This window comes from Heterodontus francisci, chromosome 2 (genome assembly GCF_036365525.1).
Source record: "Heterodontus francisci isolate sHetFra1 chromosome 2, sHetFra1.hap1, whole genome shotgun sequence".
NCBI lineage: Eukaryota > Metazoa > Chordata > Chondrichthyes > Heterodontiformes > Heterodontidae > Heterodontus > Heterodontus francisci.
In genome coordinates, this window is record NC_090372.1 from 226,452,311 (window position 1) to 226,468,000 (window position 15,690).

The 15,690-nt window shown below is 45.2% G+C and overlaps 1 protein-coding gene across 1 annotated transcript in view; it reads right to left on the minus strand.

The window, feature by feature from the left end:
• The window catches only part of scrib (scribble planar cell polarity protein), a 542,315-nt gene that overhangs the window by 430,096 nt on the left and 96,529 nt on the right, over positions 1–15,690 (minus strand). Inside the window, exon 12 of the mRNA XM_068016616.1 lies at positions 13,968–14,092. Coding sequence (XP_067872717.1) covers positions 13,968–14,092 — 125 coding nt within the window. The remainder of the gene's footprint in view (positions 1–13,967; positions 14,093–15,690) is intronic.

The window sequence follows — 15,690 nt, forward strand, 5'->3', positions numbered from 1 at the left end:
AGGCGCTGCTCCACACACCACTGACCACCGCCAGGCGCTTACCCATTGTCTCGCGAGATAAGGAGGCCAAAGAATAATGTAACCCCACTACTTAAAAAGGGAGGTAGAGAGAAAGCAGGGAATTATAGACCAGTCAGCCTGACGTCGATAGTGGGAAAAATTCTAGAGTCCATTATCAAAAAATTATAGCAGAGCACTTAGAAAACAGAGGTAGAATCGGACAGTCAGCATGGATTTACGAAAGGTAATCATGCTTGACAAATCTACTAGAATTCTTCGAGGATGTAACTAGTAGAGTTGATGAGGGGGAGCCAGTGGATGTGGTTTATTTGGGCTTTCAGAAGGCTTTCGACAAAGTCCCACATAACAGATTAGCATGTAAAATTGAAGCTCATGGGATTGGGGGTAGTGTATTGCAATGGATAGAAAATTGGTTGGCAGACAGGAAACAAAAAGTAGGGATAAATGGGTCCTTTTCCAAATGGCAGGTAGTGACTAGTCGGGTACCGCAGGGATCGGTGCTAGGACCCCAGCTAATCACAATATATATTAATGATTCAGATGAGGGAACTAAATGTAATATCTCCAAATTTGCAGATGACACAAAACTAGGTGGGAGGGTGAGTTGTGAGGAGGATGCAGAGAGGCTTCAGGGTGATTTGGACAAGTTGAGTGAGTGGGCTAATGCATGGCAGATGCAGTATAATGTGGATAAATGTGAGGTTATCCACTTTGGTAGCAAAAACAGGAAGGCAAATTATCTGAATGGCTATAAACTGAGAGAGGGGAATATGCAACGAGACCTGGGTGTTCTCGTACACCAGTCGCTGAAGGTAAGCATGCAGGTGCAACAGGCAGTAAAAATGGCAAATGGTATGTTGGCCTTCATAGTGAGAGGATTCGAGTACAGGAGCAGGGATGTCTTGCTGCAATTATACAGGGCCTTGGTGAGACCACACCTGGAATATTGTGTGCAGTTTTGGTCTCCTTATCTGAGGAAAGATGTTCTTGCCATAGAGGGAGTGCAGCGAAGGTTCACCAGACTGATTCTTGGGATGGCGGGACTGACGTATGAGATTGAGCCGGTTAGGATTATATTCGCTGGAGTTCAGAAGAGTGAGGGGGGATCTCATAGAAACCTATAAAATTCTAACAGGACTTGACAGGGTAGATGCAGGAAGGATGTTCCCGATGATGGGGGAGTCCAGAACCAGGGCTCATAGTCTAAGGATACGGGGTAAACCTTTCAGGACTGAGATGAGGAGAAATTTCTTCACCCAGAGAGGGTGAGCCTGTGGAATTTGCTACCACAGAAAGCAGTTGAGGCCAAAACATTGTATGTTTTCAAGAAGGAGTTAGATTTCGCTCTTGGATCTAAAGGGATCAAAGGGTACGGGGCGAAAGCGGGAACAGGTTACTGAGTTCGATGATCAGCCATGATCATAATGAATGGCGGAGAAGGCTCGAAGGGCCGAATGGCCTACTCCTGCTCCTATTTTCTATGTACTATCAACCCCCAAACAGTCTGAGGGAGATAGAAGAGCAGATACGTCGGCAAATCTCTGAGAAGTGCAAGAACAATAGGGCAGGGATAGTAGAGGATTTTAACTACCCCAATATTAACTGGGACAGTTTTACTGTGAAAGGAATTGAGAGATAACAAAGTGAGCGTTAGTCCTATAGAAAGTGAGTCTGGGGAATTAATAATGGATAATAAGGAGATGGCGGATGAATTGAACAGATACTTCACATCGGTCTTCACTATTGAGGATACAAGTAACATCCCAGAATTAGCTGTAAGTCAGGAAATGGAAAGGAGGGAGGAACTCAAGAAAATTACAATCACCAGGGAAGTGGTACTGAACAAATGGTTGGAGCTGTGGGCTGACAAGTCTCCGGGTCCTGATTGACTTCATCCTAGGCTCTTAAAAGAAGTGGCTAGTGAGATAGTTGATGCGTTAGTTTTAATTTTCCAAAATTCCCTAGATTCAGGGAAGGTTCCGTTAGATTGAAAAATAGCAAATGTAACTCCTTTATTCAAAAAGGGAGGGAGACAGAAAGCAGGAAACTACAGGCCAGTTAGCTTAACATCGGTCTCAGGGAAAATGTTCACAGCTATTATTAAAGATGTTACAGCCGGGCATTTAGAAAAATTCATGGTAATCAGGCAGAATAAACATGGTTTTGTGAAAGGAAAGTCATGTTTAACCAATTTATTGGAGTTCTTTGAGGGAGTTACATGTGCTGTGGATAAAGGGGAACCGGTGGATGTATTATACTTAAGATTTCCAGAAGGCATTTGATAACGTGCCACATCAAAGGTTATTGCAGAAAATAAAAGGTCATGGCGTAGGGGATAACATGTTGGCATGGATAGAAGATTGGCTAGCTAACAGGAAACAGAGTAGGCATAAATGGGTCATTTTCTGGTTGGCAAGATGTAACCAGTGGTGTGCCACAGGGATCTGTGCTGGGGCCTTAACTTTTTACAGTTTATATAAATGACTTCGATGAAGAGATCGAAGGTATGGTTGCTAAATTTGCTGATGACACAAAGATAGGTAGGAAAGTAACTTGTGAAGAGGACATAAGGGGGATACAAAGGGATTTAGATAGGTTAAGTGAGTGGGCAAAGACCTGGCAAATGGAGTATAATGTGGGAAAATGCGAAGTTGTCCATTTTGGCAGGAAGAATAAAAAAGCAAAAACAAGAAATGCAGGAATCACTCAGCAGGTCTGGCAGCATCTGTGGAAAGAGAAGCAGAGTTAACGTTTCGGGTCAGTGACCCTTCTTCGGAACTCCGAACTTCTTTGGTTTCCGAAGAAGGGTCACTGGCCCGAAACGTTAACTCTGCTTCTCTTTCTACAGATGCTGCCAGACCTGCTGAGTGATTCCAGCATTTCTTGTTTTTGTTTCAGATTTCCAGCATCTGCAGTATTTTGCTTTTAGAATAAAAAAGCATATTATCTAAATAGTGAGAGATTGCAGAGCTCTGAGATGCAGAGGGATCTGGGTGTCCTAGTGCATGAATCACAAAAGGTTAGTATGCAGGTACAGCACACAATTAGGAAAGCTAATAGAATGTTATCGTTTATCGTGAGGGGAATTGAATACAAAAGTAGGTTATGCTTCAGCTATACAGGGCATTGGTGAGACCACATCTGGAGTACTGTGTACAGTACTGGTCTCCTTATTTAATGAAGGACGTAAATGCATAGGAGGCAGTACAGAGAAGGTTTACTGGACTAATATCTGGAATGGGCGGGCTATATTACGAGGAAAGACTGGACAGGCTAGGCTTGTATCCACTGGAATTTAGAAGAGTAAGAGGCGACTTGATTGAGACAACTAGGATCCTGGTGGGGTCTTGACAGGTTGGATGTGGAAAGGATATTTCCCCTTGTTGGACAATATAGAACTTGAGGTCACTATTTAAAAATTAGGGGTCACCTATTTAAGGTCATAAGAACTAGGAGCAGGAGTAGGCAATTCAGCCCCTCGAGTCTGCTCCGCCATTCAATACGATCATGGCTGATCTCATCTTGGTCTCAACTCCACTTTCCTGCCCATTCTCCATAACCCTTCAACCCATTACTAACTAAAGATCTGTCTATCTCCTCCTTAAATTTACTCAATGTTCCGGCATCCACCGCACTCTGGGGTAGTGAATTCTACCGACTCACGACCCTTTGAGAGAAGTAACTTCTCCTCACCTCTGTTTTAAATCTGCTACCCCTTATCCTAAACTATGACCGCTCATTCTAGACTGCCCCACAAGAGGAAACATCCTCTCTACGTCGACTTTGTAAATCCCCTTAAACATCTTATATACCTCAATTAGATCTCCTCTCATTCTTCTAAACTCTAGAGAGTAAAGGCTTAAACTGTTCAATCTCTCTTCATAAGACAAACCCCTCATCTCTGGAATCAATCTAGTGAACCTCCTCTGAACTGCCTCCAATGCAACTACATCCCTCCTCAAGTAAGGGGACCAAAACTGTACACAATACTCCAGGTGCGGTCTCATCAATGCCTTGTACAGTTACAGCAACACTTCCCTACTTTTATATTCTATTCCTTGAGCAATAAATGCCAAAATTCCATCTGCCTTCCTTATTCCCTGCTGGACCTGCAAACTAGTTTTCTGCAATTCATGCACGAGGACACCCAGATCCCTCTGCACCGAAGCACTCTGAAGTTTCTCTCCATTTAGATAATAATTAGCCTTTCTATTCTTCTGACCAAAATGGATAACCTCACACTTATCCACGTTAAACTCCATCTGCCAAATTTTGGCCAATTCATCTAACCTATCCATATGCAAATTTCTTATTTCTTTATTGCAACTTACTATCCCACCTATTTTCGTGCCATCTGCAAATTTGGCTATAGTACCTTCTATCCCTGCATCCAAGTCATTAATATATATTGTAAATAGTTGGGGCCCCGAGGACCGAACCCTGTGGCACCCCACTAGTTACATCTTGCCAACCAGAAAAGAACCCATTTAATCTGACTCTCTGTTTTCTGTTGGTTAGTCAATCCTCTATCCAAGCTAATAAATTGCCCCTAACCCCATATGATCTTACCTTGTGTGTTAATCTTTTGTGCGGCACCTTCTCAAATGCCTTCTGGAAGTCCAGAAATACTACATCTGCAGGATTCCCATTATCCACTTTACTTGTTACAGCTTCGAAGAACTCTAGCAAATTAGTCAAACACAATTTACCCTTCATAAAACCATGCTGACTCAGATGGATTGCTTTTTGACTTTCTAAATGTCCTGTTATTACTTCCTTAATAATGGATTCTAACAATTTCCAAACGACAGATGTTAAACTAACTGTTCTATAGTTTCCTACTTTCTGCCTCCCTCCCTTTTTGAATAAGGGCATTATATTAACATTTTTCCAATCCACTGGAACTTTTCCCGCATCCAGGGAATTTTGGAATATTATAACCAATGGATCCACTATCTCTGCTGCCACTTCCTTTAAGACCCTAGGATGTAGGCCATCAGGCCCTGGGGACTTGTCTGCCTTCAATCCCAATAGTTTGCTCAGTACTTTTTTTCCTAGTGATGATTTTTCTAAGTTCCTCTCTTTCTATAACCTCTGCATTTCCTGTTACTATTGACATGGTAATAGTGTCCTCCACCGTGAAAGACAGAGATGAGAAGAAATTTTTTCTCTGAGGGTCGTGAGTCTTTGGAACTCTCTTCCTCAAAATTAGGTGGAAGCAGAGTCTTTGAACATTTTTCAGGCAGAGGTAGATAGATTCTTGATAAGCAAGGGGGTGAAAGGTTATCGGAGGTAGGTGGAAATGTGGAGTATTCAGTTCAGCCATGAACTTACTGAATGGCAGAGCAAGCTCGAAGGGCCGAGTGGCCTACTCCGGCTCCTAATTCGCATGTTCGTATGTAAATGAAGATGGGCAGGTGGAATACCTAAAATACATACAAGGCTACGGGCCAAGTGCTGGAAAATGGGATTAGAATAGTTAGGTGCTTGATAGCTGGCACAGACACAATGGGCTGAAGGGCCTGTTTCTGTGCTGTATAAATCTATGACAATTAGGAATGGCAGTAGGAGAGCATTTTGATGGTGGAGATCATAATTCAATCAGTTTTAACCTAATTATAGAAAGGACAGAGAAATAACAGGAGTTAGAGTTCTCAACAGTTCTGAAATGTTAACTCTGCTTCTCTCGCCACAGATGCTGAGCATTTCCAACATTTCTTATTTTTACTTCAGATTTCAAGCATCTGCAGTATTTTGCTTTTATTTAAGTTAGAGTTCTCAATTGGGGCAAGGCCAATTTTACTGAACTGAGGAGTGATTTAGTGAAAGTGGACTGGAAACAGCTACGTGAAGGTAAATCAGTGTCAGAACAGTGGGAGGCATTCAAAGGAGAGATTCAACGGGTTCAGAGTAAGCTTGTTCCCACAAAGAAATAGGGTGAGGTAGCCAAATCTAGAGCCCCATGAATGTCCAGGAGCTTACGGGTAAGATAAGGCAGAAGAGGAAAGCTTATGTCCGACACAGAGAACTCAATACTACAGAAAGCCGAGAGGAGTATAGAAAGTGGAGGGGTGAAATCAAAAAGGAAATTAGGAAAGCAAAGAGAGAGCCTGAAAGAATATTGGCAAGCAAAATGAAGGTGAACCCAAAGATGTCTCATCAATACATTAAGAGTAAGAGGATAACTAAGGAGAGAGTAGGGCCCATAAAAGACCAAAAAGGTAACCTATGTGTAGGGACAGAAGATATTGGTATTGTTGTTAATGAATACTTTGTGTCTCTCTTCACAAAAGAGGGGGACAATGCAGATATTGTAGTTAAGGAGGAGGAGTGTGAAGTAATGGATGTGATAAACATAGGCAGAGAGGAAGTATTAATGGGATTAGTATCCTTGAAAATTGATAAATCACCAGGGCCGGATGAAATTCACCCCAGACTGTTAAAAGAAGCAAGAGAGAAATTGGCAGAAGGTCTGACCATCATTTTCCACTCTTCACCGGATACCAGTGTGGTGCCGGAGGATTGGAGAATTGCTAACGTTGTACCTCTGTTTAAAAAGGGAGCAAAGGATAGACTGAATAATTGCAGGCCAGTCAGTCTAACCTCAGTAGTGGGCAAATTATTGGAATCTACTCCGGGAGACAGGATAAACTGTCACTTAGAAAGGCACAGGTTAATCAAGGATAGTCAGCATGGATTTGTTAAGGGAAGATCTTGTTTGACCAACTTGATCAAAGTTTTTGAAGAAGTAACAAGGAAAATAGATGAGGGTAGTGCAGTTGATGTGGTCTATATGGATTTTAGCAAGGTTTTTGACAAGGTCCCACATGGCAGACTGCTTAAAAAAATAAAATCCCATGGGATCCAGGGAAATGTAACAAGGTGGATACAAAATTGGCTCAGTGGCAGGAAATAAAGGGTAATTGTTGATGGGTGTTTTAGTGACTGGAGGGCTGTTTCCAGTGGCATCATGCAGGGCTCAGCACTGGGTCCCCTGCTTTTTGTGGTATATATTAACGATTTGGACCAAGATGTAGGGGGCATGATCAAGAAGTTTGCAGATGACACAAAGATTGGCCATGTGGTAGATAGCGAGGAGGATAGCTGTAGGCTGCAGGAAGGTATTGATAGTCTGGTCAGATGGGCAGAAAAGTGACAAATGCAATTCAGCTTGGAGAAGTGTGAGGGATCTTTTGGGGAGGTCAAACAAGGCAAAGGAATACACGATTAATGGGAAAATACTGGGAGGTGTAAAGGAAGTGAGGGATCTTGGAGCGAATGTCCACAGATCCCTGAAGGTAGCAGGACAGGTCAATAAGGTGGTTAAGAAGGCATATGGAATCCTTTCCTTTCTTAGGCGAGGTATAGAATATAAGAGCAGGGAGGTTATGCTGGAACTGTATAACTCATTGGTTAGGCCACAACTTGAGTACTGTGTACAGTTCTGGTCAACTCATTACAGAAAGGACGTAATTGCACTGGAGAGGGTACAGAGGAGATTTACGAGGATGTTGCCAGGACTGGAAAAATGCAGCTTTGAGGAAAGATTGAATAGGCTGGGGTTGTTCTCCTTGGAACAGAGAAGACTGAGGGGAGATCTGATTGAAATGTGCAAAAATTTGAGGGGCCTGGATAGAGTGGAGGTGAAGGGTCTATTTACCTTAGCAGAGGTGTCAGTGACAAGGGGACATAAATTTAAAGTGATTGGTCGAAAAATTAGAGGGTAGTTAAGGAAACAGCTTTTCACCCAGAGGGTGGTGGGGGTCTGGAACCCACTGCCTGAAAGGGTAGTTGAGGCAGAAACCCTCAACTCATTCAAAAGGAGTCTGGATATGCACCTCAAGTGCCATAATCTACAGGGCTATGGACCAAATGCTGGAAGGTGGGATTAGAATGGGTGGATTGTTTTTCGGCCGGCACAGACACGATGGGCCAAGTGGCCTCTTTCTGTGCCTTAAACTTTCTATGATTCTATGACTCCAGTTTTGCTCGGGCTCCTTAATGCCACACTCAGTCAAATGCTGCTTTGATTTCGAGGACAATCACTCCCACCTCTGGAATTTAGCTCTTTTAATTTAATTTAAATTTTTAATTTAGAGATACAGCACTGAAACAGGCCCTTCGGCCCACCGAGTCTGTGCCTACCAACAACCACTCATTGTACTAACCCTACATTAATCCCATATTCTCTACCACACCCCCACCATTCTCCTACTACTTACCTACACTAGGGGCAATTTACAATGGTCAATTTACCTATCAACCTGCAAGTCTTTTGGAGATGGGAGGAAACCGGAACACCCGGCGGAAACCCACGCAGACACAGGGAGAACTTGCAAACTCTACACAGGCAGTACCCAGAACTGAACCCGGGTCGCTGGAGCTGTGAGGCTGCGGTGCTAACCACTGCACCACTGTGTCCTTATTTGGTCCAAGGTTGTAATGAGGCCTTGAGCTGACCGACCCTGGCAGAACCCAAACTGAGCATCGGTGAGCAGGTTACTGCTGTGTAAGTGCTGCTTGATAGCGCTGTCAATGACATCTTTCATAACTTTGCTAATGATTGGGTAGAGCGATAGGACGGTAATTGGCCGGGTTGGATTTGTCCTGCTTTTTGTGGACAGGACATACCTGGGCAATTTTCCACGTCGTGGGGTAGATGCCAGTGTTGTCGCTGTTCTGGAACAGCTTGGCTAGGGGCGTGGCTAGTTCTGGAACACAAGTCTTTATTACAGCCGGAACGTTGTCAGCACCCATAGCCTTTGCAGTGCCTTCAGCCGTTTGATATCTCGTGGAGTGAATCGGACTGGCTGAAGACTGGCACCTGTGATGCTGGGGACCTCAGCAGGAGGCCGAGATGGATCATCCACTCAGCATTTCTGGCTGAAGATGGTTGCAAATGCTTCAGCCTTGTCTTTTGCACAGATGTGCTGGGCTCCCCCATCATTGAGGATGGGGTATTTGTGGAGCCTCCTCCTCCAGTTAGTTGTTTAATTGTCCATCATTCACGACTGGATGTAGCAGGGCTGCAAAGCTTTAATCTGATCTATTGGTTATGGGATCACTTAGTTCTGTCTATTGCATGATGCTTCCACTGTTTGGCATGCAAATAGTCCTGTGCTGTAGCTTCACCACGTTGGAACCTCATTTTTTGATATGCCTGGTGCTGCTCCTGGCATGCCCTTCAGCATTGCTCTTTGAATGATGGTTGATCTCGTGGCTTGAAGGTGACGGTAGAGTGAGGGATATGACACAGATGTGATTGAATACAATTCTGTTGCTGCTGATGGCCCACAGTGCTTTGATAAGGCCCTTTGATAAAGTCCCACACAGGATGTTAGCAAACAAAATTAAACACATGGGATTGGAGGCAACATACTGCTATGGATTGAGAATTAGTTAACAGACAAAAAGCAGAGAGTAGGGACATACGAACATACATATGAACTAGGCCCCTCCAGTCTGCTCCGCCATTCAATAAGATCATGGCTAATCTGTTAGTGTTTTGAATTCCACACTCCCATCTACCCCCGACAACCTTCGATTCCCTTTGTCTAACAAGGATCTATCTACCTCCGCCTTAAAAAGTATTCAATGACCCCGCCTCCACCACCTTCTGAGACAGAGTTCCAAAGTTGTACAAACCTCAGTGAAAAAATTCTGTTATCTCTGTCCTAAAAGGGCAACCCCTAATTTTAAAACAGTGTCCCCTAGTTCTGGACTCACCCACAAGAGGAAACGTCCTCTCCATATCCACCTTGTCAAGACCGTTCTCGATCTTATAAACTTCAATCAAGTCTCCCCTCACTCTTCTAAATTCCAGTGAAAACAAGCCCAGTCTGTCCAACCTTTCCTCATAAGACAACCCACTCATTCCAGGTATCAATCTAGTAAACCTCCTCTGAACCACCTCCAATGCATTTACATCCTTTCTTAAATAAGGAAACCAAAACTGCACAGAGTATTCGAGATGTGGTCTCACTAATGCCCTGTATAACAGAAGCATAACATCCTTACTCATAACATCCGAAGAAGGGTCACTGACCCGAAACGTTAACTCTGCTTCTCTTTCCACAGATGCTGCCAGACCTGCTGAGTGAATCCAGCATTTCTTGTTTTTGTTTCAGATTTCCAGCATCCGCAGTATTTTGCTTTTACATAACATCCTTACTTTTATTTTCAATTCCTTTCGTAACAAAAGATAGCATTCCATTAGCCTTCTTTATTACCTGCTGTACCTGCATACTAACTTTTTGTGACTCCTGCACTAGAACACCTCGATCCCTCTGCACCTCGGAATTCTGCAGTCGTTCCCATTTTTAGTAATACTCTGCTTTTTTTATTCTTCCTGCTAAAGTGAACAACTTCACATCTTCACATTATACTCCATCTGCCAGATTTTAGCCCACTCACTCAACCTATCTATATTGGTCTGCAACCTCCTTATGGCCCCTTCACAACATACTTTCCTACTGATCTTTGTGTCATCTACAAATTTAGCTACCATGCCATCATTCCCCTCATCTAACTCATCGATATAAATTGTAAAAAGTTGAGGCCCCAGCACAGACCCCTGCGGGATTCCACTCGTCACATCCTGCCAATCAGAAAAGGACCTATTTATGCATACTCTGTTTTCTGCCAGCCAGTCAATCTTCTATCCATGCTAATGTGTTACCCCCTACATCATAAGCTCCTACTTTGCGCAATAGCCTTTTTTGTGGCACCTTGTCAAATGCGTTTTGGAAATCCAAGTACAGTAGGTCAATGGCCTCCCCTTTATCCACAGTAAATGTCACTCCTTCAAAGAACGCTACTTAATTGGTTAAACACGATTTCCTTTTCACAAAACCATGCTGCCTATCGTTGATTACCTTGAGTTTTTCTAAGTGCCCAGCTACAACCTCCTTAATGATCGATTGCAACACTAGCCCCATGACAGACATCAAGCTAACTGGTCTATAGTTACCTGTTTTCTGCCTCCCCCTCTTCTTGAATAGAGGGGTTATATTTGCCACTTTCCAGTCCGATGGAACCTTTCCTGAATCTAGCGAATTTTGAAAAAATTATCACCAACACATCTACTACCTCATTAGCCACCTCTTTTAAGACCCTAGGATAAAGTCCATCAGGACCCGGCGACTTGTCAGCCCGCAGCTCCATCAGTTTGTTCAGTACCACTTCCCTGGTGATTGTAATTTTACCAAGTTCTTCTCTTCCTTACACCTCCTGATTTATAGTTATTACTGGGATGTTTTTTGTATCCTCTATAGTGAAGACAGAAGCAAAATATTTGTTCATTTCATCCGCCATTTCCTTATCATCAACAATTAACTCCCCATTCTCACTCTCTAGAGGACCAACACTCACTTTACTTACTCTTTTCCTTTTTAAATACCTGTAGAAACTCTTGCTATCCATTTTTATATTTCTAGCTAGCTTCCTCTCATACTCTAATCTCTTTCTCCTGACTAACCTTTTAGTCATTCGCTGTCATTCTTTATATTCTGACCAATCGTCTGAACTGCCACTCATCTTTGTGCAATTATACGCTTTTTCCTTAAGTTTGATGCTCGCCTTAACTTCTTTAGTTAACCACGGATGGTGGGTCCTCCCCTTAGAATTTTTCTTTATAGTAGGAATATACTTATTCTGAGTACTCTGAAACATCCCCTTAAATGTCTGCCACCAAAAAGCTGAAATACTAAAAGCTAGTATGCAGGTGTAGCAAGCAATTAGGAATAAACGGGTCATTCTCAGGATGGCTGTTACTCGTGGGGTGCCGCAAGGTTCAGTGCAAATGTAATATTTCCAAATTTGCTGACGCTACAAAACTAGGTGGGAATGTAAGTTGTGAGGAGGATGCAAGGAGACTTCAGGGGGTCTTGGACAGGCTAAGGGAATGAGCAAGAACATGGCAGATGGAATACAATGTGAATAAGTGTGAAGTGATCCACTTTGGTAGAAAAAAAACAGGAAGACGGAGCTTTTCTTAAATGGAGAGGGGTTGGGAAGTGTTGATGTCCCAAGGGACCTGGGTGTCCTTGTTCATGAGTCACTAAAAGCTAGCATGCAGGTGCAGCATGCAACTAGGAAGGCAAATGGTATGTTGGTCTTCATTGCAAGGGGATTTGAGTACAGGAATTAAAGAGGTCTTGCTACAATTGTATAGAGCCTTGGTGAGACCGCACCTGGTGTATTGTATACAGTTCTGGTCTCCTTATCTAAGGAAGGTTAGACTTGCCATAGAGGGAATGCAATGGAGGTTCACCAGACTGATCCCTGGGATGGTGAGACTGTCCTGTGACGAAAGATAGCAGAAACTAGGCCTGTATTCTTCAGAGTTTCGAAAAACAAGAGGTGGTCTCATTGAAACTTACAACATTTTTTACAGGGTGTGACAGGGTGGAGATAGATAGGATGTTTCCCCTGGCTGCTGAGTCTAGAACCAGGGGACACAGTCTCAGAATAAGGGGCAGGCCATTTAAGACTGAGATGAGGAGGAATTTCTTTACTCAGAGGATGGTGAATTTTTGGAATTTTCTACCCCAGGGGGCTGTGGAAGCTCAATCACTGAGCATCTTCAAATCGATAGATTTCTGGATACTAATGACGTCAAGGGATATGGGGGAAAATGGCATAGAGGTCGATGATCAGCCGTGATCTGTCTGAATGGCGGAGCTGGCTCGACAGGCCGGATGGCCAACTCCTGCTCCTATTCCCTACATTCCTATGTTCACGGATGCCCAATTTTGAGCTGCTACATCTGTTCTGAATTTTTCCCATTTAGCGCAGTGATAGTGCTATAAAACATGATGGAGGTATCCTCAGTTTGAGGATGGGAACTGGTCTCCGCAAGAAGGTCATTTGTTGCAATACTGTCAGGGACAGGTGTATCTGCAACAGGTAAGTTGGTGAGTTTGAGTTAAAGACGGCTTCTCCTTCTTTCTCTCACCACCTGATACATGCCAAGTCTAGCAGATGGTGATGGAAGATTCTAGGATATTGGCTCAAAAGTGTGATTCGGTGAGTATGACTATGTCAGGAAGTTGCTTGACTAGTTTGTGGCACAGCTCTTCCAATTTTAGTTCAAATTTCCAGATGTTAGTGAGGTGAACTTTGCTGGGTCGACTGGTCAAGGTGCGTCTATCGTTTGTGGTGGCGAGGACGATGCCGGGTGGTCCGCCTAGTTTCATTTGCATTTGACTTTTCTGTAGCAGTTTGATATGGCCTTCTAGACCATATGAGAGAGCCAACCACATTGCTGTGGGCCTGGAGTCACATGTAGGCCTGACCAATTAATGACTGCAGATTTCCTTCCCAAAAGAGCATCAGTGAACCCTCTGGACCAGGAGACCCTCCACTCCCTCCCTCTGGACCAGGAGACCCTGCACCTCCTCCCCCTGGACCAGGAGACCCTGCACCTCCTCCCCCCGGGCCAGGAGACCCTGCATCCCCTCCCCCCGGACCAGGAGACCCTGCACCCCCTCCCCCCGGACCAGGAGACCCTGCATCCCCTCCCCCCGGACCAGGAGACCCTGCACCCCCTCCCCCCGGACCAGGAGACCCTGCACCTCCTCCCCCTAGACAGGAAACCCTGCACCTCCTCCCCCCCGGACCAGGAGACCCTGCACCCCCTTCCCCTGGACCAGGAGGCTCTGCACCCCCTCCCCCTGGACCAGGAGACCCTGTACCTCCTCCCCCTGGACCAGGAGACCCTGCACCCCCTACCCCCTGGATCAGGAGACCCTGCACCCCCTCCCCCCCCGGATCAGGAGACCCTGCACCCCCTCCCACTGGACCAGCAGACCCCGCACCTCCTCCCCCTGGACCAGGAGATCCTGCACCCACTCCCACTGGACCAAGAGACCCTGCACCCCCTCCCGCTGGACTAGGAGTTTGCAAACACCCTATGCTGTGGACCACTGCAATCCTGAGAAACTCACCCGCCTCTCTGCTTCCGCCTCATTCTCCTCCTCATCCTTCAGTTCTTCCTGAAACTGGATCACACTGACTCTGTTCAGACTGGGCTCCGTCCACGCCTCATCCAGACTGTCATTCAAGAGATTTTCTACAACCAAAATAATCTGAATCAGAACCTAACAACACTGATCAATGCAAAAGCACAGTCTTAATAACTGACCCCAGGAGAGACCAGGACTAATCCTGGTGTGGAGAGACCGGGTCTAATCCCCGTCCCCTGGAGAGACTGGGACTAATTCCATTCCAGGAGAATCGGGATTAATAAACGGCCCGGGCAAATCAGGATTAATAACCTGCTCAAGACAGACCAGGATTAATTACAGGTCCGGGAGAGACCGGAGTTAGTAAACAGTCCGAAAGAATCGGGATTAACAGCTGGCCCAGGAGAATCGGGATTAATAGCCGTACCAGGAGAGACTGGGATTAATAACCTGCCCAAGAGAGACTGGGAGAATTGGGATTAATAGCCGGCCCGGGAGAATCAGGGTTAACAGCCGGCCCGGGAGAATCAAGATTAACAGCCAGCCCGGGAGAGACTGGGATTAATAACCGGCCCAGGAGAGACTGGGATTAATAACCGGCCCAGGAGAGACTGGGATTAATAACCGGCCCAGGAGAGACTGGGATTAATAACCGGCCCAGGAGAATCGGGATTAATAACCGGCCCAGGAGAGACTGGGATTAATAACCGGCCCAGGAGAGACTGGGATTAATAACCGGCCCAGGAGAGACTGGGATTAATAACCGGCCCAGGAGAATCGGGATTAATAACTGGCCCAGGGGAGATCATGATTAATAACCGGCCCAGGAGAATCGGGATTAATAACTGGCCCAGGAGAATCGGGATTAATAACTGGCCCAGGAGAATCGGGATTAATAACTGGCCCAGGAGAATCGGGATTAATAACCGGCCCAGGAGAATCGGGATTAATAACCGGCCCAGGGGCGACTGGGATCAATAACCGGCCCAGGGGAGATCGGGATTAATAACCGGCCCAGGGGAGATCGGGATTAATAACTGGACCAGGGGAGATCGGGATTAATAACCGGCCCAGGAGAATCGGGATTAATAACTGGCCCAGGGGAGATCGGGATTAATAACCGGCCCAGGAGAATCGGGATTAATAACTGGACCAGGGGAGATCGGGATTAATAACCGGCCCAGGAGAATCGGGATTAATAACCGGCCCAGGGGCGACTGGGATCAATAACCGGCCCAGGAGAATCGGGATCAATAATCGGCCCAGGGGAATCGGGATCAATAACTGGCCCACCATCCACCAGTCTTTAATGCGAGTGGGTAACGCCCAATCGTGGCTCGAGCATGAGCTGATTGGCTGTCGCTGAACTGGCTGCACATGGAGGTGTTGATATTAACCTTCTGCTGCTTTGGTTGTGTCAGCATCACAGACTAACATCCATACATGCCAACATTATGAATGTGGTTAGGCGCTAGCAAAACCAGACATAACCCGCCGATTAAAGATCATAGATCTGAAATGTAAACTCTGCTTCTCCCTCCACAAATGCTGCCTGACCTGCTCATTTCGAGCATTTTTTGTTTTCATTTCAGATTTCCAGCACCTGCAGTATTTTGCTTTTATAACCTGCTGCGATGGCAGTCATGATAATGAAAAACTTGTACGTGGAGATGATCTAAAGATGGGTCTTGAAGAGTTCAAATGA